At 45.6% G+C, this 26,456-nt stretch overlaps 2 protein-coding genes across 2 annotated transcripts; one reads left to right on the forward strand and one right to left on the reverse strand.

Moving 5' to 3' along the window:
* Positions 1–1,576: 1,576 nt before the first annotated feature.
* Positions 1,577–7,132, reverse strand: Muted (biogenesis of lysosome-related organelles complex 1 subunit 5). Its single transcript, XM_075690647.1, has 4 exons — positions 7,050–7,132; positions 6,772–6,854; positions 5,283–5,471; positions 1,577–2,152 (listed from the first exon to the last, which is right to left on the reverse strand). Exons 1-4 carry the CDS (start codon positions 7,105–7,107, stop codon positions 1,973–1,975), a joined length of 510 nt encoding a protein of 169 aa, XP_075546762.1. The 5' UTR covers positions 7,108–7,132; the 3' UTR covers positions 1,577–1,972.
* On the forward strand, positions 7,117–25,214 carry RpS8 (ribosomal protein S8). The gene is made up of 6 exons (XM_075690646.1): positions 7,117–7,197; positions 7,764–7,870; positions 11,724–11,823; positions 17,361–17,536; positions 18,854–18,983; positions 25,071–25,214. The coding sequence occupies exons 1-6, from the start codon at positions 7,194–7,196 to the stop codon at positions 25,178–25,180; spliced, it is 627 nt and encodes a 208-aa protein (XP_075546761.1). The 5' UTR covers positions 7,117–7,193; the 3' UTR covers positions 25,181–25,214.
* The last annotated feature ends 1,242 nt before the right edge of the window (positions 25,215–26,456 follow it).

Raw genomic sequence — 26,456 nt, forward strand, 5'->3', positions numbered from 1 at the left:
GTACTCCTACAACATCAGTATATCGGCACTAAAAACAGAATCTGGCTTATCATTGCTTGCATCTCGCCGCCACATTGCTAGTCTTTGTCTTTTTCACAAGTTCTTTTACAGCTCACTTGGCAAAGCACCATACATTCTCCCCCCGGCATGCATATCCAGCCGCACCGGTCACCCGCAACAAGTCACGCGCCCACGTACACGCACTGTCACTTTTTCGTCTTCATTCTTTTTTCGTGCAGCAACAGACTGGAACGGCCTTTCCAACGAAATCACAGTCATAACCTGTCCTAGCACATTTTTACACACCGTAACAAATTATCTTACCCTGTAATAAAAATATGGCCCTCAATTTTTTTTATGTATGTATGTACCCACCCCTTATGTAATACCCCTTCAATGGGGCCTTTAAGGAAATAAAATGAAATGAAATTAAATTAAATTAATCTGCAACAAAACATTTTAAAAGTTGACTAGAGAAATGAAAAATTTGGCATTGAAAGCAACCAAGTGTGGAGAAACAAGTGGAATAAACAGAATGGGAGCAGTGTGTGCATTGAACGAGGGGCGTTGAGCCAGAGAAGTGAAGATGATGTCGGTAACAGAAAATTGGAGTTGGCTTCACAGAAGCAAAGAATTTGGCAGTACACAGCGTCACTACATTGCTGATCACATTATGTCGACATTCTGTGAGATGGGGTCTTCCGCAACTTTTTGTTTCTTATGTACCTATTATGTTATATCTAAATATTTCTACCCCACCCCTTAAGGAACACCTCTGTTAAAGGGGCCCTTGTAACTTGGGCAACACTGCTAGCTCTAAGGGATGGGGCACAACATGAAGGTGACATAACATGAGTATCATGAAGAAGCATATGTTAGCAGCCTTAAAGGGACACTAAAGTGAAAAATGATTTCTTCTGCATCAGTAAATTGCCGTTATACAACCACTCTTACAACGATAACACATTTGGTAAGCCAGAAAAAGCGCAAAAACGAAATACGGGTGGCAACGCCTACTTAAGTTCCCCCACCTGGGGCTGTGACGTCTTGGATTTTGATGGCATCTTCTAGGGCCTACTAAATATATATAGCAGTACAGGTTGACTGCATTGTGTTCTAAAGGAACCAAACATTAAACATGACAAGTTTCAGCAACCTTTATTCAGCCAACGCGGCCCAAATGCGAAAATATACTTTGGTATCCCTGACGTCACGGTGACGTACGGGCGCTGGGGTTTTGGCGCGAAATTCAAATACTGATACTTGGACCTTCATTTTCTCATCTAATAATCAAACTATTTTTTTTGAAATGACTGCCTGCAGGGTTCTGAAACAATGCTTCATTAGTCTAAACTGATTTATTGCTTCGCTTTAGTGTCCCTTTAAGAAAATAACTGACCCGACCTGAACTTATTAGGTATGTATCACAATTGCAAGTTTGTTGTGACCTGCATTACATACTGTATAGCACTGTTTTAAAAAGTATATTACTAGCAGGCTACAATGTTCTTCTAATGCTAAGCACGTCCAAGGAACTGTCTCGCCATTATAACAGAATGTGAGACTCTAATAACTTGGTGCGCTGCAGCCAGCACATGACCGCAAGGTGTCCTTTTATTTATTGATTAGTTTATTACAAAAAAAAAAAGCACATATATGCTCTTTATATACAACTGCAAACCTGCACTTCCTGATGGAAGAACAGACACTCCATTGTTGACGACTGTTGAAGAACTTCATCCGTTTGCCCAAAAGAGGAAGACCAGTAATCCAACTTGCTGGAATTGCGTTATCCGTCATGTCCACTGTACATGCTGTACTATTAAAGCGCACATCATAGTCAGTCACAATAAGCCGTTAGGAGTGCCACTGTCTACCCGTCGAAAGATTTTGACTGCACAAAGCACGGCTGGCACTTTGCGCGACGCCTGACGATGTCTCCCCGACTCGAGACGAGCCAAGACCATTCCGGCTACTGTTCGCTCTTGTGAGGGGGCTGCAGCTTCTCGCGAATGCGACGGTAGTGGTCGATGAGTTCACGCTCTTTCTCCTCGAAGGCTTGGTCCATCCTGGCCACCTTGTCCTTGACATCCTGCTCAAACTGGTTCCACTCGCCTCGCCGCCGCTCGCGCCGCTCCGACAGGTCGTCCGCCTGGCAAGTGACAGAAAAATTGGTGATCACGTCAAACAAGCCACCATTCCAGATCACCTACACACCTGGATAAGCCCACTCATTGTGATCACACTCTTGCCCAACCAATGGCAATGCTGCTGATCACCACAAAAAACAAAATTTTCATTTACGCAACAGTAGCACAAAGCTGCAATGGAAACACACAAAGGTTTTTCAGAAAGAAACCTTCATGGCTGAAGAAAATTCTGGCAGAATTCATCTCGGGGTGACTGTCAACGTTAATGTTATCAGCATTGAAGCAATGCAAAGACAGACTGTATGCCATCACTGAAATGTGTCGTGTATGAGGCGTATACTGCAGCTGGGTTCCTCTCTAATGCTTCGTTCTGGATATGCTGCACCACGTAGTGGTGCCACGATGAAGTCCGCGCATGGCGCATGCCTCAATATATATATTCAGATAAGATGGTCTTATACGTTATGCAGGTTGGATTCTACCCAGCACCAGATAAATTTTAAACGACTTCTTTGTTTTTTTGTCATTGAAGAGGGGTAAAAGAGGTTAGATAAGACAAACTGGGTGAAGTTCCCAAAGAATGCTAATTGCAATAAAACATGCGCAACAGTCAGTTTCAAATCTGGTTCACTGAGCAGAGCAGCCTGGTGCTCTAACCAGCAGAACTACCCTGTGACCGAAGTTAGCGTGAAAGAGGTTAGATGTGGACAGAAGGACGTACTGTAAACTGGGTGTAGTTCCCCAAGAATGCTCACATTAAAGATTTGTCCTGGTCCAGGGATCAATCATGGAACTTGCTCTGCAATCTACAAGCCTCCTGGTTATCCGAGATAGTAGAGCGACCACCTTCGAAAGCTGCTGGTCCTGGTATCGATACCCAGAACAGGTCAAATTTCTTTTCTTACACTACAAAGCTTTCTTTTTAAGAAACCTGTATGGGTAGCTCTATGCTACTCTTGAACGGACAACCACTTTCCCTTTCGTGAAACTTCCTTGTACATGTACACATACACAAATACCCCAGAAAGTGGCCGTGAGGACAGCTGTCACCGTAGTTCAACTGGTATACAGGATTGCTTGCGTAATGCAAGAAATATGGGTCTGGCGCTTGCCGGTGGCAAGATGTTTTTTCATCCACTTTCATTTCCCTGTATCTTATCATTTCTACATTTCAATTAAAAGCCACTGGTGATTTTCCCTATCATTTCCTAGGCTTCACTGCTTGTTGAATTCGTGTTATTGTGTATCCAACTTATGGATTTCTGCGGAACAGATCTGCCAATACTCATCAGCACTCAATAGAAAATGACCTGCCAAAGCACTTGACGCAGCTTTAGTAAGGTATGGGTGACATGCAGACATGTAAGAAGCAGAAGCGCCTGTGTGTCATCAATGCTGTGATAACCAACAAGCCCCTATAGTAAATAATCATAAATGATATCTTCATTATGCCACATTCCCTGCTAGGGGTTGTATTCATCGGGCCAGTAAGTGATTTACTTAGCAGCATTGATGTACATGTAGCTCACTCTCCCCCACCCTCAATGAGGGAAAAGGACAATAAGCTGGTGCACAGAGCAGAATGACAGAAGGCCAAATGTTCAAAAAAGGAAGAAATATGAGATTTTTTGTTTAGCTGTGATGGAGAGTAGGGGTTTTCAACTCTAATTCTAAAAAAAAAACCAACCACAGTACCGCTACTTGTTCCCTTGCTACCACAAGTAAACACAACTTTTCTTTTCTTTCTTGAAGACTTTCTACACAGCAGCCTATTCTCCTCTTCCTGGCAATAAATTATTTGCAAAGCATGGTGGCCTGCTCAGTTTCTAGCTGACACCACACTTCGATTGACCCGCCGTGGTGGTTTAGCAGCTATGGTATTGCGCTGCTAAGTACAAGGTCGTGGGATCAAATGCCGGCCGTGGTGGCTGCATTTCGATGGGGGTGAAATGCAGAAGCACTCATGTCTTGTGCATTGGAGGCATGTCAAAGAACCCCTGGTGGTCAAAATTAATCCGGAGTCCCCCACTACAGTGTGCCTCCTAATCAGTTAGTGGTTTTGGCATGCAAAACCTCACAATTTAATTTTCATTTTGAATAACGCTTTGATTGCAAGCGCCTCCTCTGTACCACACCTGCTAGCTTCTGCAAATAGCTAACTTCATGGCTGGTGAAACACTGAGTGCCCTCTCTGCGTCAAGCTCTCCGGAACTTGGTCAGCAGCAACTAATGCTTTTACATTTCACACAGTGCAATCAGACACGCAACAGTTTGTCCAAAATCGAGACTCTTTCTCTGTTGTTTTGCAACCACTTGGGGCTCTAAGACAGTGAAGAATCTTGTGAACACTGCATGCCTTGTCCCTTTGTTTCTTGAACATTTCTGAAGGGCTTGGACAAAAGAATGCACATCAAAGGTTTGAGCACAGACCAGGATGCACATTTTCTAAGAGTTGCTAGCCGCATTGTTGGCTTTAACGCTTACTTGCAGCCATTTCATTCAGCTTAACTGCTATGATACTCCTTTAAGATAGAACTGCAGTGGCACCAGAGTCCAAGACTGCGTTGCAGCAAGTCGTGTCTACGTGAAGACGTGGGAGACATGACTCGCTGATTTTTATCCATATCTTGTTGCAGTGATGCATGCGGTGCTCAGTGCATTTCAGTTTCAGCTCTAGTTCAGTCATCCTTGTCACTAAGTTTGTTATACATTGGTAGGACATAATTCGAGGAACTATCTATCAATGGGTGTTCCTCAAATGACATGAGAACATTTCAAAAGCCATGCTCAATGTTGCAGGAAAAGCATACTAAGGTTGTCATAATGCATGCTTGTTCATTTCTTTAGTACAGCGCTGTCCATTCTTTAAAATGCAATTCATCAACTGTTTCCCCAACGTGTGATCTATCATACTGGTGCTTCAGTAGTTCAAAGCTGACATTACCATCTATTGTTTGCCTTGGCACGATTCTCTGAGATAGTAATGATGGCAAACAAACGATGGACATGTCACGCCCATGGCTTTAGGATCGTCCTTTGACTTCTGCACTCTAAGTGAGAGCGGGAATGGCAGCTACCCCTGGCCAGAAAAATGGAACAGAAGGCTTGCAGGGATGGGGGAGCAACACTCACAGAATTGACTTTGTCCTCGGCCTCTAGGATGCGCTGGCACATGCTGAGTGCCACTTCGAGGTTGCCTGCGAGGCTGCACAGCCCTTGGTCGGATGCACGGCACACCCGGTCAATCTGCGTCTCCCGGACCTCGGTCACATCCTCGAGCATCTCGAACAGCCTTTGCACCTCGCGGTCACCACGCTTTTCCTACACAGCACACATGCAGGACATTACGTGCATGTCGTCCTAACCTTCTGTTAATTACCATCACCCCCGGCTGATTAGGCCACTGCAAGAAAGAGGCTAGTACCAATGATTTCAAATAACCTTAGCCGAGTCCAATGTAAACAAAGGCCATCCCAATTAAACCTGGAAATTTTTTAACCTCATCTCCCTTTCTAATACCGTGTTACACGGGCACTTTTGAATGTGAGTGATTGAACCCGATCTGGTTGGAGTTTTAAAATCTCGATTGATTGGTTCCTTTGCGCAAGGTAGCAGAAAGTAGCCAATAGGGTTGACCAATTTTAATAGCCTTTGCATGCTTTAATTAAAAGAGTGTTCAAAGTTGAAGCATGCATTACATTATCTGCCACTTTTGACTCAACAATGTTTCCCTTCTCTCAGCAACCATATTAGTGACCCATGGATATATTCTATAGTTGAGTGTGTGGCCTAGCGCGCCCCATTTATTTCTTCATATAGCCCTCAACATATATAAGAATATGCCATTTCCGAATGATAATTAATGGCGCTAATTCAGCCCTGGCAGCCCAAGATATACGGTTGTACGAACAAACGTTTCTTTAATATAAACGTCAGAAGCCACACTGGATTTTCAAGGCAAGTATCAAATCTAGCTGAGTCCGTGAGCAACCCGCGCTCGGCTGTGCGCAAACAATATTTCAGCCTTTGAAAGATCCGTCTTATGTGATCAAGCCGACTGGAAATGCGCCTGATGCCTGCTTTCTAGCCACTGCTTGCTATAACGTTTGCTGGCATTTCGCCGGCTGTGAAATACTTGTCAGCGCACAATAATCACTCCACATGAGAGCGGTCCCAATATTTATTTGCCCGGCTATACAATTTACGTGCGGCGAAAGGGTGCTGCGTACGTGTGCTCATTTGCAAATTATTGCTGTTCTCCCCGCGTAAAGTGTGTGGCTACGGGCAGTCGATCAAACCCCGCGGAGATACCAACGCCAGCAAAGCTGCATTCTAGTCCCTAGTGCGGCAAAGTGCAGCAGTTTCGGTTTGAGTGGCTCGTTCGATCGCTGTATGTCCGACATTTGCCAGTTCAGCAGTAAGCAAAGGCATGTGCGAGTAAGCGCATAAGAAGCCGGTGAGATAAGCGGCCGTGGCTGACGCGACTGTTGCACATTTTTACTCGAAACCTCTCAGAATGACGAATGCCTTGTCGCCGACACAGCAGCCTTTTTGTTGCAAAAGAAAGCAAACCACATTATACAGACGGCCCATATACATAAACAAATCGGCGCATGCTTACCTCAAACTCCTTTACAAAGAACTTTATTTCCCCTTGAAGAAATGGCTTGTGATCGAAGAGGCGCGAATAGATCTCGGTGATATCTGCGCCAAGACAAACATGACTTAACACCGCAACGCGCAAGGAATTCCATCAAAACGAATGCGAGGTTTAGCACTCGCGTCATTTCCGTTACAATGAACATGCGGTATATACGGGCACAGATACGGGACAGAATAAAGGTTTAAACATAGGTAAGTTTCGGAACATCACAAGGCGAAGTGGACAAGCCGAAATACCTTTCACAACATTTGCAGTCATAGCAGCCGACGAGGAAACCTCCGCCATGTTTATCATAGACGGCGCTCGGACTCTAATCCATATCCCGTCGTCCCGTCGTGCTTCACGGCCGCGCACGGTCTCTTTCCGGTCTACTCGCCATCATGGGTAAGTACACGGTTCGGGCCTTGTGTGGAATCCTGCTCAATCTGCGCGTAGACAAAGTTTAAAAGTTCTTTACTGTTATAGAATTACCAAAATATGTCCGTACCAGCGACTGAGCGAATTAATTTGTCGCTGCCGAAGTTTGTAAATTTGGGATACGGCACCAAGTACCGTGTCTCCTAGTGCTGCTATCATGAAGGGTTGCCGTGCCACACGTGTAAGTCTTTCAACCTGCTTGCTTTTTGCAACTTACCAGAAGTTCACGCTGTAATTGCAGCGAATTAATCGACAGTACGCGGACTTCCAGAGCTGCGCCTAGCTTCTGCAGATGTTTCATCGCGTCGAGTTCGAGTGCTGTACGACCGCGTCTGTGCCGGCATCGCTAATCCAACTCTCTAATGTTCGTGAAGGCTGTCGTGATGAACGAACAAAATTACCATCTTTCGGCTGAACGCCGTGATGAGCAAAGCGTTCCTGAGGCCTTCCCGTGTCGAGTCGGAGTTAACGTACGAAAGTATTTCCAGTGTTACGTTTTGATGCATTGTGACGGCCCCTTGTCTCCGGCGCAGGTATCTCCCGTGACCATTGGCACAAGCGTAGGAAGACTGGCGGTAAGCGCAAGCCTCTTCGTAAGAAGAGGAAGTTCGAGCTTGGTCGGCCCGCGGCAAACACAAAGGTGAGCGGACAGTTTTTCACCGCGGGTTCCGTTTCTTGCCTAATGTTGAACTGAATGGTCGGCGACATCACGTATTCGTCGCAGTTGCGGTGGTGGTGGTCTCAGTGCTTGGTTGCACACATGTCCGGGCACGCTAGTCATGCCATGCGTGATTGTTCGCCATACTTATTTTGCTCCTGCAGCCGCTGGGGTTGTAGCTGTCCATTTTGACCCACATTCTGCGAGATAACTTGCAAACCACTGTGTTTGTTAAGACAATGTATCTGCAGAGTGGAGATTTGGGCAATGGTTGTGGTGGTTTGCAGGCACACTTAACAAGAGATCTGTGCAAAGCATGGAACTTTCTTTTGAAAACCTAAGATTACATAATGTTCTTTTAAGGAGTTCAAAGACAATTCTTAAAGGACAGCGACGTTCAAGTAAAAAAATTTCGCGCCACGAAATTATAAGCAAGCCAGCCGTACACAAGTTTAGTGTGCTCTTCTGTTAAGTGAAGTCATTTACTGCTAGAAGGAACACTCCAGTGGTACCTCACCAATTCCGTCTGTTTTGAGACTGGCCTCTTCATCTGCAATGCCGTCTGGAATAGCTGCTTCCTGTATTACTTCTGTATGCTCAATTTCATGCTTGGCAGGAAACGTAGAAGGTATGCCAGTAGTGCTGTCATACAATTTCCGCCCTGCATGTTTCGCAGTGCAATTATTTGGTTTGCAATACTTTCTACTTCAAATGTCAGTAGTAAAACTTGTGGACAATAGCTCTTTTCAAATTGCTAATTGTGTATCTTTCTGCGTCCTGCATTCTGTGTACCTGCACCTGCGATTCCAATCTGTCACTTTTAATTGCGAAACCTCTTCTATAGCCCAGGTTACGTCAGGGGTGCCGCAGTGCTCAGTTCTCGGGCCACTCCTACTCAATTCATCATATGTTAACGACATTATTGAAGTAGCCAGAAACACACAAGTTAAAATACGTCTTTATGCAGATGATTGCGTGATCTATTCCAACATTCGTACTCTTCGTCATCAAGAAGTGCTTAATAGCGTATTTTCATCCTTTTCAGACTGGAGTAAGACATGGCAGATGAGCATTAACTTCAGCAAGACTGTGGCAATGTCTTTTACTAATAAGAAACAGCCCCTAAAATTTACGTATAGCACACAAGGATACATTATTCACGAAGTTAACGAGTTCAAATACCTTGGACTTACTATCACAACTAACCTTAGTTGGCATAATCACATCAATATAGTCTGCTCTAAAGTGATGCGAAAACTAGGGTGCCTTAAACACACTTTAAAACACGGCACTAAAGATTGCAAGCTTACGGCTTATAAATCACTCATTAGACCTGTTTTAGAGTATGCTTCTGTAGTGTGGTCGCCTTATCGCATACAGGATATTTCCAAATTAGAATCCATTCAGAAAAAAGCTGTTAGATTTATTTATGGCCGTTACGACCGTATGTTTTCACTGTCATCCCATGCACACGCTTTATCACTGGACCCATTGTCGTTTCGTCGCATGTGGGACCGCCTAATCCTGCTGCACAAAATCGTACATGGATCGACTAACATTGAAGCGCCTATCTCGCTAACCACACCTACTGCGCGAGTAACCCGACGTACTCACCCATTAAACATAGATCCCTTCGTTCCAAAAATAGATTGCTACAAGTTTTCTTTTTTTCCACACACTGTTGAATTATGGAATAACTTAGATGGTTCTCTGCGTTCATTGCCGACTAATCAATTTCAGAAAGAACTGCCTAACCACGTTGGTTGACATGTTGTGTTCATAAGTTATGTAACCCACCTCTGCTATGTCTCTAAAATGAGATAGCAGTATTTGTAAATAAAATAATGACTGCTAGTTGCAGAAACGTGTTGCTCTGCTAGTTGTAAATAAATTGAGGTTTGCAATGCTTTCCATGTAGTAAATTATATTTTGCTTCATAATATTACTAAACTTGAACGTTACTATGACTTAAACGGCACATACCTGTGCCTTTTCATTTGTACACGGTGCACCATTTGTTTGATGCAAATGTGCATGGTGAGAGATGCCTTTCTATCCTTTCTACCATTGCCTGTAATGTGTGCAACGGAGTAATGTTCATGTAGCTGATTTTGCATCAACCTGCTTATTCATGTGCCACGCTGACTTAGGCACGTGTGCTAGTGTGCGCTCAGAACATGCTTGAGCGAGAGTCAGGTGGTTTTGCATTCTGCTTTTCCATCCTACGTTTAAGACCGTGAGAAAGGAAAAAATTCAAGGCACGTCTGCTGCTTAATCTAAAATACCTGAAGGAGACAACTCAAGCTGCGTGCAAAAATTAGTGTAGATGTCTGGTGGACGTGGTCTGCTGTTTTGCTAACCTTCCTTGGTGGCGTAGTGGCTTTGGCGTTGCTAGGCCCAAGGCTGCAGGCTCAAATCCAGGCGGCACATTCACTCATTGCGATGCCTATCGTGTATGACTATTCCAAATACAGAGCACCACTAGGACTATAATGTGAAGTAAAGCTGTGTGTAGAGGCAGGCGTGCAAAATAGAAAAGTAGAATAATTATGATGTTGGTGCAGTGTGAAGCAACCAATGCTGCTTTGTCATTGTGATGTTATACAGCTGGACTTCATTATCATGAGGCTGCATGCTATATCAAACTACCTTCATCACATCCTGCATTTGTTATAAGAATATGCTATTCATTACACTATCAGTGTTAAACCTTTTGTATTTGCTTAGTTCTACTTGGAAAGTAAGAAAAGACAAAGCAATTTCAAAAGGTTTACCGCTGATAGTGTTTGTTTGTGTTCATTATGTAAAGGTTCCTATGTGTTGCATTAGTGCTTGGTTGCGAATGTAGGCGCTGCAGAAAGTCATGCTAGCATCTGCAGTGTATGCTAAGTTTGTAAGGGAGTGTACTCCAATGTTGAACAGTGAGTACTTTATGGCAGTAGCAAGAAAACTGAGCAGAAATTCCATGTTGATTGTTTTGGTTGTTTATCCACAAAGACCACTCTAAAGGGTGCGCTTGTTTCCCTGTGTTGCTCTACGCGTGTCCCCTCTGTTAGGAGGCCTCGCCCTAAAACCAGGGAACATAAAGATGCTGTTTGGACCACACACTGACCTTTGTGCCTCGTGGCTATTGGACTGGTGTGGATGAATCGTACATCTAAACATATGCTTGGAAAGTGTATTCTGTATGCCTAGCGGTGCTGCATGACGAGCAGTGATGTTTTTTTTAATGGGTGGTGTGTGTTCATTTCTGTGTGGTCTTACAAACCACGTGGAAAGCTTTGCGGAGACACATTGTGCACTGGTATCAGGATTCCCTCACCTAGCCTACTCGGCCACTCAGGTGGCTGTGTGAAGGAAGCAGAAGAGCCAAAGAAAGCTTTGTCTTAAAATGAGGGATTGGTAAGCCATGTCTACAAATGAGAAAAAGGTCGAAGAGTTTTAGCATTTAAGCAATATGAGTGGCAACTCCGCATTGAAAGTTCTTGCACTGCTTCCCTATGATGTGGACTTAACCGCACCTGCTTGTTACTGTGTAATTGTATTAATTTAGTGAAGGTCCGTGTTAGTTTACAAAGCAGCCAGTAGATCTCCCTAGAAAAGTTCTCTGTGGGAAAACGGACCAAACAACGAGAAAATACTTCCATGAAATTCACTACTTCACAATGACATACAGGCAATGTGGTTAGGGGGCAGGAAACTGAAAAGGGGAAGTTCTCGCTTCATTTTTTACAGTATTAGGCTGCCTATTTCCACTAAATAAATGCAGTAGGTATGTCTGAAAGACTCATTAAGTGTGTGTTGTGACGAGTGTGATGTCTCCTCTCTTCGACAGCTTGGCCCCAAGCGCATTCACACAGTCCGGACCCGAGGTGGAAACAAGAAATACCGCGCCCTCCGCCTCGACTGCGGCAACTTCTCCTGGGCCTCCGAGCGTAAGTTGCTCACTGCTTTGACAGCTCATTCAGGGATGCGGGCTTCGGTGCCTGCGTTACGGAACTGCCACTTGGGCAACCTTCATGGTGTAACATCTAGCTTGATGCTTTTGCATCGCTGCATATAGGAAACGGTGGGGCATGAAAACACTAACACCACTTGTGTGAGGTGCTGAATGCGTTCACTTAAGGGACACACACAAGCGATGTTTAGCGACATTTCTATGTTGCACTGCTGGAATTGTGTGTAGGCCGATTTTGCCACAAGCAGAGGCTTGTCATGTTGGGAAGGCTGCAACAAAGAGATTGGTGGCTATGCCACTTTGATATGCTTGTGCCAACTCTGCGATGTCATTGATTCCGGAAGCGTCAGCTTGACACTGCTTGTGTATCAGTAGAAAATTATTGCATTACAGCAGAGACAACCTGGAAACTTCTGGGAAAAATTGCCTGAACAGAGGGGCTCCGTATGTGTAAATCTAAAATTCCCAGTGTCATTGACATTGTCAGCACCTACAAAAGGTGAAGGTCTGCATTCATTTTCTCACCTAATTGATGACTATCTTGTACTGAGGAAGGGCAGGTGGTGCATTGAGACTAGGCTGATTCTGTATCATTTTCTTTAAGCGACTGTTTCATGGCGCAGATTGACTCGCTGCCAAGACAAGTTGCCCTGTAGGCTGCTGTGATGATCTGAACAATATACCATCTTTCGGCTGAATGCTGTGCTGAGAGACTCGATTCTGAAGCCTCTGGGTGCTTGCCTTTGGTGATGCAGTCAAGTGTGAGGCACGCATGTAGTTGCAATAGGTGCGGCCACGCATTAAATGATGGGAAGTGTGTGGGTGGGCGTGTAGGTCCCTAGTATGTATGCTTGGCATATCTTAAGGGGGCACACCCCTCTTTGAAAAATTTTTTTTATTTGTGGATTGATTGCAATGAAACTTTCATGTTTCATTAACTTTTATGCACTGATCCTAAATCTGCATTTATTTTTTCCATACAACAAACAGTTTTCAAAATATTTACAATATTACGTTTTTCATTTGGAGTTTGATAATTTCCCAAACAATTGATGCAGTGATAAAATTTAGCATACCAAATTAATGTTTAACATCTAAGGAATGTAGTAAAACAAGAATGAGTCTCCTAGGCCAATTAGGTCTAAAGCTAGGGGTTGCCAAACCCATTGCAGTAAAAGTTCCCTCACCTGCTTTATACAAAGTAACTTTAAAAAAAAATGTTACTGACCAATATGCGCAGTGAAATTAGCCTTTCTACAGAGAGTAAGAGTTTCTGTTTTCAGGGAAAAAAAAATTACTGTGCTAGCACAAATACAAACAGAAATATGTTCACTCCAAAACTGCTAGTGTGTCAAAATTGTAGTTTTGAGAAAATGAAGAAAAACGGTTTCAAGCACCTTTATGAGAACGAAAGCACCTCAAATTAAGAAAATGCACCTGGGGAATAATCTGGGTGCTTCTTTTTTGCCATCGTCTGGAGGCCTAGTGACAATGCCCGTTTTTTCCTGGAAGCAGTGGTGCGACGCAAGTCTTTTTCTTTGGCTCTTTTTGAGCCGGAGTCTGTCACATTCATATTCATTTCTTGAAGAATGGCTGTTGCTGCATATTCATTTCCAGTATTGAAGCGTAGCACTGCTTCTGCAACGGCTGCCTCCACAGCAAAAAGGGAGAAATGCTGTTCTTTGGAAATCATACTCCAGATGACTGAGTGGAACGATTCATTGGAGTTTTGGGTTCTCCCTCGCTTGCACCTATTCAGCAGCTTTACATCTGCCAAGCGCTCATACACAGGCAAAAGGGCCTTTGCCATGTCCGCTGGCAAGTTATACTTGTGCTTTGGTTGTGGCTCACCTTTTGCTGTTGCCGCATTATGACGGCACCAAGAATCCTTGCCACTTGGGCACAGGCTGTGGTTAGAGCAGCTGTCAGTTGACGTGACATGGTGGTACGTTGCCATTATCGCTCTCTGCATGGCGTCAACATCACCACAATGAGACTTGAGTGCTCGACCATAATAGGCACTCAGCCTGTTGATGAGGTCTGCTGTGAGCCTCCCCTTGCCACCAAGTCCCCACATGCCTTCACTTTTGTGCTTCTGGAGCAGGTTTCGAAGCGCTGCACCCATACGTTTTTGTACATGATTGATGCAGTCTTCTTTCTGAACATCTACAAAGCCGTACACCTTTGCATCCTTGATAGCATTAAAAGTGCGGCTGTCACCGTCGCATAGCATGGTTGTGTACTTTACTTTGTTGCGTTCTAAAGAATGCTGGAACAAGATTAATCCAGCCTCAACTTCCATTTGGCCAGATTTACAATCGGTGTTCTTCTGGCACTGATGGGATTTCCTCCACCCAGCATACTCTTCAGAGTCAGGTGTGGGTCCAATTTCACAGCCCAAACAAAAGTTTGAAAGCACGACGTAGTCCAGGATGTAGCCGGTAAATAGCTCTGCCACTGCGCCTACTCCTATATGCGAAGAATGGCCCCGCGTCATCCAGGTGCCATCAAAGCACACAGGAATGTTGCCTTTGTGTCCAAAACACAAGTTTTCGTAAAGTGCAACCGCTTTTTCTGCGCACTGCACCATAACAGCCTCAGCTGCACGCGTCGCACCGGGGTTCAGAGTTTTTTTCAAATGCTGCTGAAACTTCTTGTTGTGGAGACCTCGGCCAGACAGGCCCATCGCTGTGAAAATGTCATTCATGGCTGTCTGGCCGTTACCTGTTGCGAGCATCGCACGCCCGGCAAGGATATTAATTTCAAACGGGTTGCATTTCTTTTCACCCTGTACCCGTCGCGAACTCCACTCAGTCGCTACCTCACCGCACCTCTCGCAGATCAGCATCAGTTTCACTGCGAGGCCGTACTCGCGATCTCCTGTCACCATCTCCGCGCGTCCTTGACAAGTCTGGCAGCGCAAAAAGCCAAGGAGGGAGTTTATCGCACGCATGTCGACGGCAGTAAACGCTGCCTTACGTTCGTCTGTTACCGACGCTGCCGCGCCGCCGAGGTCCGTGAATGGCTCCATCTTTCGCGTCGTTGCTGCCGTCGACGCAAGCCGCTCGAGCGTAGCCTTTTCACGAGCGCTTGCCTCCCTTACGTCGCTGTCGGTGACAGTTTTAGAGTCAATTCTCACTCGGGCGGACACTTCAGACGCGTCGGGTGGGCTGTCCACCGATGCAACTTCCAGCGAGGCATTGTTTGGTTCTCCGCGGCAGGGCGGTTGCCCGTCCGTGCGTCGGTCGGCGAGTCTGGCGTCCGCAGGCGTGTTGGCTGCACTGTCCAGCGAAGCATCGTCCAGCGAAGCATTTTCTGCTTCTCCACGACAATCGGGCGGCTGACGATCCGCAGAAGTGATGGGTGCACGGTTCAGCGATGCGTCGTCCAGCGATGCATTGTTTGCTTCTCCGCGGCTGTCATGCGGCTGCTCGTCGGCACTTGCTCCTCGTCGGTCGCTGGCTTCAGACGGAAAAGAAGACGATTCCCCTACTTTCTTCTTCGTTTTCCTTCGTCTCCGGCCGAACATATACACCGAATGGTGCTTCTTCGGTCCCCCTGGCATAGTTCCGTGCAGTATCGAGGACTCGCTCAAAATGGCGGCATGTGCAGTGCTCATGCCAGGGCAATTGGCGTAAGCCTATCAGATGGTGCCATTCGGGTCACGTGCTTTTTCCGACCAATAAGAACGCGCGTTGAAGAAAACTTTGCGCTTGTTTTATTTTACTGCGGCTGGCACATGGTGGCTGGCCGAGAGAGGAAGGGAAGCCAGACGCGCGAGCTTTCAAACAAGACCAAGATGGCATAGGTGCGGCTTTTCGTTTTTGCGCGGCGCGCGGTCGTAACTAGCGCTGTTTGTCCACAATTTAAAGGGCGCTTTTAGAAACTACACTATTTTAAATCGACATTACGGCGCAATTACGCATAAGATTTAAATGGAAATTTGCTCAAAGGTGCAGAATTATGCCATGAATCCAAAAATGAAAAGATTGAAAATCGGGCTTTTTGACCGATTTTCGGTCCCAAAGAGCCGTGTCTCCCCTTAACATACCATGGCACCGCCAGCGCCCGAATGACTTGTGTAAAGTTCGATCAGGTGGCAGTGCACCTACTTCAGCCATGCTTTGCATGCTTTTTGTTGTACTGCTGCAGAATCCTGGTCAGGTGTGCTTATGTATGTTTAAGGTTTCGTATGCTGTACAGTAAATTTTTTTTAATCCCCATTTTGTAGCAGTTAATATTGGAATGTACATATCTAGGCTTGCCTTTCGAGACTAGCACAGAATAAGAAATAAAATTGGATGTATGGCTATAGTTAAACAGAAGACATGTGGTGTGAACGTGCACACAGTCCATTGTATGGCAAGCTGGAGTCCGACTTACCGCATGTAACAATTTGACACATGTAGAATTAATGAGCGAGCAGCAAGTGGTGGTCATGTGCATGCTCGGAATCCATCATATCTTTGTCAATAAAAGCATGTTGATACGTGCTGCAAACGCAGTGGTGGTGCTGCCTTTGTTTTCGATGAGTTGGCTTGGTTCGTCTATCGGCGGGACGATGGGGGTCAGCCAGTGTATTTAGGGGAAAAGGTGGTTATAATGTAAGACATGTCTGTACAACAATGCGAACTTATTGCATTGGCTTTTTATTTTCAAAAGTGGTTGAAAAGGTCACTGTAAAGGTGGTGAGCCACAATTACTCCTGTGAAAGCAGAACAATGGGTGGCTTTCACAATTTGCAAGGCGGGCCGTCAACATCGCTCTCACTTCTCAGTGTTGCTGGAGGAGGGCCTCTTACTTTTTTAGAGGCTGCTCGGGTCGAAAAATTCTGCTTACTAAATATCCATGCACTTTTGGAAGTAACCGTTGCAGATGCAAACACCACCGAGGATGAGCTTTGAGTTGAATCATGAAACTAAGTTCTTAAAAATCTGTTGTCAGTCCCTTTAAAGGGGGAGGCTACCCTGGAGACCGAACTTTTTATTTAAGATACCCGGATAAAACTTTCAGGGTACGTTCTCATCACCAAACTATGAGGAACTGCAAAGTTTTATGGAGATGTGTTTGTTAGTTCCAGAGTTGTGGAGGTATAACTAGGTGGTTCATGTGTATGCCTGAGGAAGAGCCTGGAGAAATCCCAGGACATCGTAGGAAGCTGAAATTTAGTATGATGATTCCTTGATAGATATCCCAATGGTCTACAAAGCCCTTTTTCCTTAATTTCCCGTCCAAAAAATTTTAACACAACTCGGGGCCTCGTCCCCCTGACTGAGTTGGCCGAGTGTTTAAACCCCCGACCAGCCTGTAAATGTCAGAACACAATGGCAAGAGTAAAATGTATTGTTTTCTTTCGTGAACGATAAAACGTACTGCAACAATTCAAAATGTTTTAGGTATACATGTTTCTGGCCTGTAACAACCATTAATTCGACATCATTTGGTGGTGGTTTTGTGCTTTGGGTGCTCTCGGTGTGTGTGCCCAGTGGTGATGATGATGATGCCCCCTTGCAGACTGCACGCGCAAGACTCGTATCATCGATGTGGTCTACAATGCGAGCAACAACGAGCTGGTTCGGACCAAGACTCTGGTGAAGAACGCCATTGTGATGATTGACGCCACGCCATTCCGTCAGTGGTACGAGGCCCACTATGCGCTTCCCTTGGGGCGCAAGAAGGGCGCTAAGCTGGTGAGTCGTGGTTTTGTGTTGCAAGTCCCTAAAGGGAGCAAGCAGGAGAGAGCCACAAGTTGCGCACAAAGATCAATAGGGAAGCAGGCTCAATACGAAACCTACAGGACAACAGCAAGATAGATATAAAAAGTAGTGCATCGTGGTGTCTCCATCTCCCTTTTATCTGTCCGCTTGCGCAAAAGTGTTATCCAAGTTCGCTTGCCAACATGCTAAACAGGGCAGACATGAAAATACAAGCCATGTACACCTTGGCAAATGTTCACAGAAAAGCTTATGTTCAGTTTCATGATGTTGCACTAGCTTTGCCCAACTGGCCGTAATCTAAAATCGGGCCCAATATTCAGTCATTTTCTTTTTTTCCTCACAGCGAGCTGCACGAGGGGGGGGGGGGGGGGTCTGTATGTGCAAAGACAACCTGAAATCCACAATGTCTCCAACATTATCCGCACCTACCAAAAGGTCAAGGTCTGCATTCATTTTCTCGGCTAATAGATTACTGCTTTGCACCGAGGAAGTGTAGGTGGGGGCAGCTTTGAAAGACTACACTAGTTCGGCATCTTTCTTTCTAAACGTGGCTGTTTCATAGCCAAGTAACTGACTCGCTGCCAAGACAAGTTGCTCTGCAGGCTTGTGTGATGATCTGAAAATATACCATCTTTCGGCTGAATGCTATGCTGAGAGACTCGATTCTGAAGCCTGTGGGTTCTTGCCTTTGGTGATGCAGTCAGAGGTGTTAGGCATGGGTGTGGTCTCATCTATTTACAAAGATGCCATCACCCATTGAATGACGGGAAATATAAAGGTGAATATAGGTCCCAGTATGTGTGCCTGATGTGTCTGCAAGGCTGGAGTATTGAGTGCAAGAACCTAACCGGCAGTTAGTGCTACTCAAAGAAGGGGCAGCATTTAGTGCAGTAAAATAGAGACAAAATTGCCTTTTCTAGTAGACTGCGCTCTCGCTCCTCTCAGGTGAATTGACGTCATCTAAGCCAGCTTTTGACAAAGGGAACGATGACAATGCTTGTGCTTTTGTTATTGTATTCTGTCATCTTTCTGTCACTTTTTGCAATTTTCATGACTTCGCTCCATTTTGATTCTTGCCTTTTGGAAGGCGAGTCTGCGTAGCGCAGTGTGCGGTCACCAAATGTTAACCCAGACCACTACAAAGTTACAAATAGTACAATAATTTAGCTTGTTTTTCTTTTTCTTTTCCTAAACGTAATTTCAAAAGTTCATAACTTCCTGCAGAAAGGCTACAATAAAAGTATTAGGCGGCGAAGTGATTCATTTTCACTTTTCTGACACTTTGTGCAGGCTGACATCGAAGGTGGTGCCTTGGTCAAGAAGAGGAGCAAAAAGCTCGAGAAGAAGATCAAGGAGCGCCAGAAGCTGGCCAAGGTTGATCCCCTGCTCGAAGAGCAGTTCATGACTGGTCGGGTCAAAGGTCAGTGTTTGCCGTTTGAAAATGTGTGTTCTCGGAATTGACTAAATTGTGCAACCTTCTACCGTATAAACAATCGGTGAAATGTGGGAGGTATAGCAATATATGAACTAGACTCGTGTGATCACTGGTATTTTGCACATTAGTGCAGTAAAATGATCTCGTCGCAGTACAAGCATTGAGATGCCTAATAAAACTGCACGGGCAGCCATGCAGAGCTGTTCTGGTATTGCTGTGGATCAGGAAGTTTCCTTTATGGTAAAGACTCTTGTAGGGAAACTGCCCATGATGATTAGCCAGAACCTGACGGGGCATGCTGGTCCCGTCTTGGTGCCCAGCGCCGCCCGTCTACATGAGGGTTTCTGTTGTCATAGTTAATCTGAGGCATACCTTCCCATTCTCATGGACAGACAAGCAGTATGCCGAATAGTGGTGCTAGACCATGTGCAAGACGAGTGCCATCAAATCCTTGACTGAGAAGTGTACAGCCCCTTGTCTTGATAGCTACCGCAGTCTTCATTAAGATAATTATAAGGTCTACAGCAGTTTTTAGCTTGCCTTTATACCCATCAGCATCATGGAAGTAATCCTCGTTTTCTTTGGCCGGTGTACCTGACTTTACTAGCTGATGTGCAACAAAAACTGGTAATAGTAGGCCCGCTTGGTGTACCTGCCTTTTTGCCAAATTTGCTGAAGTGGCTGCAGTGTTGTGTGCCGTTGAGCACTATTCTCCAAGCAGTTAGCCGTATGCAAGATTGGTTTACTGAAGCCTGCAGTAGCTTGCAAAATGTGCATTTGCCTCTTAAAAATGTGCGACCTATCTGGATGCAAGCTGTTGCATTTAGAGGTAGCATGAAATGCAGACTAAGGGCTGGCATAGGCTGGGACTGCTGTATTGTCTGGTCTAACATGATGAAAATAAACTTCAGTTATGCTGACACATTTGACTCGTTACAATGAACCCGACAAAAAAACCCGTTGTAACCGAAGTCCGTAATATCCAAAACACCTCGAAATATTTGTTGCGATGTCTAACAACTTTATTGTAAAGAGTGAGTGAGAAACTTCCAAAGTGAAACCTGCCGTGGTTGCTCAGTGGCTATGGTGTCTGGCTGCTAAGCACGAGGTCGCGGGATCGAATGCTGGCTACTACTGCGGCCGCATTTCGATGGGGGCGAAATGCGAAAACACCCGTGTACTTAGAGTTAGGTGCACGTTAAAGAACCCCAGGTGGTCGAAATCTCCGGAGCCCACCACTACGGCGTGCCTGGTAATCAGAAAGTTGTTTTGGCACGTAAAACCCCATCATTTAATTTTTTAAAAGTAAAAAGCAAATAAAAAAAGCACGAAAGGCAAAGCATCGATCGCGATAGCAAATTAAGCAAGATAAACACAGCAGCAGCAGCGAGCGAATCGACCTTCATGCTGTTTCTTGCTTCAACGTGAACTAAACGTCGAAAGCACAGCACATACAAAGCTACTGGCACTCGGCACACTTTGTCCACATTGCAGATTGCTTTCAAGATACGGAGGCTGCATGTAAGCAGCTGTCGGAGTAGAACCTTTTGTCTTCTGCCTCCCGGGCGAACAAAGCCCGCACGTTTCCGCCCACGTTCCTCCTTTGCACATGTAATGTTGAGCCGCAATCGTCAGCAGACCCGTGCAAGCCAGTTGTCAGCCCATGTCGACACGGCAAAAGTACGTCTTGTGTGCCAGATTTTGAAAAAAAAAAAAGTTGCCACTAATTTCATCCACTGTAGCAGACAGTCTGTTAAAAGCAAACTTAGTTGCAATAATAAAATAGGTAGGACAAACTAAGGCTGAAATGTGGTTAGTTACATCCGAAAGCGTTTTGTTCAGGTCCATTATAATCAGCCTAGACTATTGAGTATGCAAAAAATTTCTTCTGGGTCTTCTGGTTCTGGAGGTAAAGCTGCCACTGTCTTGTTTCTGGAAACACCAGCAAATAAACTGCTCAGATTCCTAATGTTCGGCAGGCAATACTGGAGTATGCAGTAGATGCAGTGCTAGACGCAGCTTTCAAATCGAATCATTAGTCATTGTGCAGATGATCAAAGTTTAAGGTTTCTGCCATGGCTCATGAAAGCAAAACAAAAAAACTTTTGGGCTGGAAATTCAAAAGGTGGCTGCCATGCTGTATTTTCCGCTGACTTGGCTTTCAGTGGCCCGCTCTGTAGCCTCCAAGGTTGGAAGGCATACACCTTAGAGACATCCCCCAGTCCCTGAGGCCATTCCCGCTTTTCCTCGTCTGACAACACTCCAGGGGCCAGCACTTTTTTTTTTTTTTGGTCAGCACTATTTTCATAATCACTTGTTGCGGGATCCATTTTCAACTTTTGGTTGCTATTTGCACTTACTGCATCTATAGAGCAAGTGTGTCTTCGAGACGTCTCGTCTTTTGTGTGTTAGTATGGCTTTGCATTTGTGTGATCGGCACCACCTCGCATGCCTTTGCAAGGGCCAAATGGTGTGGAGAAATGCGGCTAATTTCTTCTGCCTCCAGCAACAGAGATCACCAGTGCGGTGACGCTCTTGTCAGACTGTATCGGAGCCATCACTCTTTCACAAATCCAAGCAAATCTGATCGCTTCCAAACGTACTGAGGCAGGGCATTATTATATATTTAAGCTGCTCTAAACCTGGGAGGGGTGAACAAGCTTTTCAGACTTTTCGGTCCCCGCAATTTCCGGGAAACCACTTGGCGACTGTATTTGCACACTTACGCATGCACGCACGTGTTGTCTCTCGTCGCACTGCAAAGGTTGACATGTCTAATAAAACTGTTCTGGCATTGCTATGGATTAGAAAATTTCTTTCATAGTATAGAAACTCTTGTTGGGAAGCTGCCCATGATGATTAGCCAGAACCTGACAGGGCATGCTGGTCCCGTCTTGGTGCCCGGCGCCGCCCGCCTACATGAGGGTTTCTGTTGTCATAGTTAATCTGAGGCATGCCTTCCCATTCTGGTGGACAGGCGAGCAGTGCACCGAAAATGATGCTAGACCACGTGCATTGTGAAATACTGCAACCATGTAAACGAGTGGAACTGAACGCTTGGCAAGTCCTGAAAGCATGTTTTGCACATTAAATTACACCAGCGTGAGTAACTGCACTTGGGGGTGGTTTGTTGCCTGCAATATTAATTCAATTTTTTACCACCGAGTAAACAACCCTGAAATAGTATTTAACGCAACTACATAGTAAACGAACATTGCTCAGCATTCTCTATTGAAAAATTGGTTGTGTGGGGATACCTTTGCAGTCTCTTCTTCCTGTTTGCAAAAACTCGTAAAGATTTCTTGTAGCTTAGTGCTACTGCTGTTTTAATGTTAAACATTTGTGACTTTGCTAATACAGTGAAACCTCGTTAAGCCGTACTCGCTTAAACAGTAGTTACGAGTAGTAAGGTGAAATCCCTGACTCAGCGTCTGTTAAAAAGTAGCGTTTTCACTTTTCGTCGCGCGGTCGCGGAGGTACATTTTCCCCATCAGGCGGCCCGGCAGAACAAGCTTCAGATCAGAACAGCCTTCAAGCACAAACGCAGAGGGTGCTTGGAAGGGTGAAGCCACATCCACATTTTGGCATTGTACCAGAGAGCCTTCTTTACTTTCTACAAGAGAGCGTTGCGGCATCGTGCAAGTGAGGGCTCTCGACATGCCGAAGCTCGGACAAAAGCGCAGTGAAAAAAAGGGACATTGTTCGTGCTATCGAACGAGGCATGAAGAAGTCTGCACTGGCACGTGAGAGTTCTACCTTTAACTACGGTGTGTGGCATCTGGAATGCGAAGGAAAAGCTCAGCAGTGCTGCTGCAACCGCGAAAAGGTGTCGCCTACGAGGTTCGACTGTTCCTAAAAGCAGGAACAGTGGCTAAAAGTGGCTAAAAGCAGCGCGGTCGAAGAACTTGCCTGTTAGCAGACCCCTACTTGTGGAGAAGGCCCTGGTTTTCGCTTCGCAGATGAACCACGACGACTTCGTATGCAGCAATAGCTGGCCGGCGAGGCACAGCGCAAACGTGAGAACCGTTTGAAGAGAATGGTGCTGCTGGCGTGCTGGCGACGTGCATGACACAACAATGGCAATATGGTCAGCTGAGGTACATCTTGATGGATTATGAGCCCGGCGGTATCTTCAACATAGATGAGTCGGCCCTGTTCTTCAAGCTCCTGCCAAACAGGACGCTTGCGTTTAAAGGTGAGACATGGCGGCAGGCATGCCAAGGACAGGATTTCGGTTGCGTTCGGAGTTAACATGTCGGGAACTGAAAAAACTTCCACTTCTCGTGATTGGGAAGTCGGCCAAGCCAAGATGTTTTAAACGCGCCCGACTGCTATCCGGGCTTGTCTACTGCAGCAGTACAAAAGCGTGGATGACTTCAAAACTTTTCGAAGGGTACATGCGCCTCAACCTCCGTTTTGCTGGGAGGAACAGGAAAGTTATTTTGGATAATGCACCAGGTGCGTATCACGCTTCATAACCTTGAGGCTGTGAAGTTGGCATTTCTGCCTCCTAACACCACAGTGATTGCACAGCCCTTGGACCAAGGTCTCATTCGGGCTGTGAAACAGCTCTACAAAAAGAATCTGCTGCGCAGAATTCTTCTAGCCCTTGAGTGTGGCAAGGTGTTTTCAATTGACCTGCTGGGCGCATTTCACCTGCTGGAATACTCGTGGCGGCATGTTGAATCTGTGACAGTGCAGAACTGCTTCAAGCGCGCTGGCTTCACGGTGTGTGCAGGTGATACAGAGGATGCTAGCGACACAGTCGACCAGTCTTCTGACGCCATCGACCAAGCTTGCGAAACCCTGCTTGCTGAATTTCCTTCAGACTTCAGACATCAACAGCGAAGTTCAGACTTCTCCGGACATGTTTGACGAAGCTATAGTTGCCTCTGTTGTTGCCAAAGTGTCGCCGAACAACACGGAAAGCGACAGCACGGGCCATTCAGGCCTAACAGGGGCGGAAGCTGCACGTTATGTCAGCCTCATGCGGGTGTTTGCCAAGGAGAGGGTGTTGGCGAAAAAGCTGGCTTAAGTGAGTTTGAGGCGGCTGTCTTTGCTGCTAGGCCTCCGCTGCATCAAAGATCAGATTTTTGTCACCTGAATTGAATAAATACTGTACGTTTCTTGCCCTTTCGTTGCACTCTCTCGGTTCCATTTTTGACAGGTAAGTTAGCGATCTCTCGTTATTTCGGTTAATCAGTACTACCGTTTAGTACGTACTTCTTCCAAGCTCCGGCCAACTACGGTTTAACAAGGTTTCACTGTAAATAGCTTGCATTGCAAGGTGTGCAACCTTGTTCATACGATCACTTTTAGTACACTTTCCATATGCCAACGTTCACCATCGAGAACACAAAAAAGTGAAATTCACTTTTTTCAGCACCATTGGGCAGTACATTGCCAGAGCGTGATCACATGAAGCATTTTCCGGCAGCTAGATTCAATGTAAACAAGAAAAGATGCACACTATCAGGAAAGGTGGCTGCCTGCCATAACAGCTTCCCTGCAATACTCTCTTCTCTGTCTTGCGTGAAAATGTCTGCATGATTCCTAACCTTCCACCATTCACAGCTATCATTGCCAACCCTATTGTGATAAGCATCTTCATCTTTTTCACAGTGCCATTGGAAACATACTGCCCGCTTTTAATAGATAACCGAAGCATCATGTTCCACTCTGGTGGTATCGTATTCCGGCGTCCCTCAACAGCTCTACATTTCATTTGTTTCCCATTGCAGTCTTGTAATACTACGCAGTAGAAAAACAGACCAAATTCGAGGAGTGCAAACATAAAAAGCTTGCGGAAGCCGCAAGAACTTACAAGTTGCATCTCGGGTCCCACCAGCTAGAGGTGCGTTAGCGATTTGCGCAACGCATTGCATTACATGTCAACAGCGGAGTACATCAAGTTTTTGCAATGACTGCAGATTGTGCATTTTCCCGATTAGTGTGTTTTCCAAAACATATAAACGACGTTCTACTGTATTTACTAACCTAATTAGACTCTCTGTAATTGACTCAAAAGTGTGGCGACTGCTGTTTTCAAGTGACTTTTGTGTGTCCTTGCAGCTTGCATCTCGTCTCGACCTGGGCAGTGTGGTCGCTGCGATGGTTACATCCTGGAGGGCAAGGAACTTGAGTTCTACACCAAGAAGATCAAGTCTAAGAAGGGCAAATGAAGGGTTGCCCATGTTAATAAAAGGCGATGCGACACGGGTTGTCTGCTTTGCTCCAAGGGCAGTTCTGTTGTCTCTGTGCAGGCATGCATGCGTGCACGTGGGTCAACTTCCTCAAAAGTAGTTGATGCTGGTTGTGTCCAGATAAGGACAGGCACTGGGGGGGCTCTTTGACTTTCTTTGCAATTTTTGTACGACATGGCAAGATTCCTCCATACATTGGACTAAGTTTACAGTGTATGCTGTTCCTTCAGCATGACAAATGCCTTGTGGGACTGACAACTGGCCAGAATGTGTGGCGAGATGTTGATCGAAATTGCCATAATTTGTAGTGCTAGGATCCAGCTGCGGTTTGTGGTTTAAGTTGGAATTATAATTTTTAATTGGCAAAGAAAGTAAAAAAAAAATTGCCTGGTGGTGAAATCTTCGTACTTTGGATGCAGGAAGACAAACAATATTCATTTGGTGTGTAAGATACCGAAAGTTGGCTGTTCAGTAAAGCATGCTTATTGCTCATATTGCAGCCTGTATATTTTCAGGCAGCATTATTCCGCGTTTCACAGTGAAGGAAGTCTATGTTAACAAGTCGTACAGTCCCACGATGCATGGTTTGCAATGCGCGCTTCAGTACACCATTGACTAGTGCCGTGAATGGATGCCAGCTCTACAGTATTGGCACACGCGTGGCTACAGCAACACGCTGAACTGCGTGTCGAGTGTAAAAAGTCATTTGGCTTTTGAGAACTTCGCTCAAAAATGACTGGTTAATCGCCGAAGTAGTTGGACAGGCAACTATGCAAACGCGTGGCTTTTATTGTAGAAATTCAGAAAAGGAATTGCAGAAACGTTGGTCCTCATAAAAAAATGAAGGGGCCCTAATTACCCTGTGTGCATGATTGTGAAAACATGGCGACCACTGTGCGTTGCCTATGCTCTTTCAGTCGTATTTAACTGCGCCTTAACAGCCAAACGTAGGTTCGTGACCCTTTTGGGCCCACGTATGGTTACGCCAGCGCAGGATTTTACACTTCGTGGGCCATATAATGCTTACGCATTTAAAAGAAAAGCGACCAAAGCGCTTCTCCGGAATTCTGCATGCGAAGTCACTAATGTCCAATCCGCCTCTCTGACGGCGCATGCGCCCTGCCCTAGCGGATTAGTCGCGAAACGTTTTGGAAGGGACGCGCGCGCGGCCAGATATCGGGGGCAGTGATGCCACGGCTGCTGATTTATCAGTAGATCTACTGATTTTTAATATTTTCTGCTGATTCAGTGATAA

This window comes from Dermacentor variabilis, chromosome 4 (assembly GCF_050947875.1).
Source record: "Dermacentor variabilis isolate Ectoservices chromosome 4, ASM5094787v1, whole genome shotgun sequence".
Lineage (NCBI taxonomy): Eukaryota > Metazoa > Arthropoda > Arachnida > Ixodida > Ixodidae > Dermacentor > Dermacentor variabilis.

What these genes read in the sequence shown, in the direction of transcription:
- Muted (XM_075690647.1), bottom strand. Translation starts at nt 7,107, where the DNA reads ATGATAAACATGGCGGAGGTTTCCTCGTCGGCTGCTATGACTGCAAAT. An exon ending in GACTGCAAATGTTGTGAAAG is followed by an intron (nt 6,855 to 7,049) that starts GTATTTCGGCTT and finishes GTCTTGGCGCAG; the next exon opens with ATATCACCGAGATCTATTCG. An exon ending in CCGAGGACAAAGTCAATTCT is followed by an intron (nt 2,153 to 5,282) that starts GTGAGTGTTGCT and finishes GTCACTTGCCAG; the next exon opens with GCGGACGACCTGTCGGAGCG.
- RpS8 (XM_075690646.1), top strand. An exon ending in CTTCTCCTGGGCCTCCGAGC is followed by an intron (nt 11,824 to 17,360) that starts GTAAGTTGCTCA and finishes GCCCCCTTGCAG; the next exon opens with ACTGCACGCGCAAGACTCGT. An exon ending in CATGACTGGTCGGGTCAAAG is followed by an intron (nt 18,984 to 25,070) that starts GTCAGTGTTTGC and finishes GTGTCCTTGCAG; the next exon opens with CTTGCATCTCGTCTCGACCT.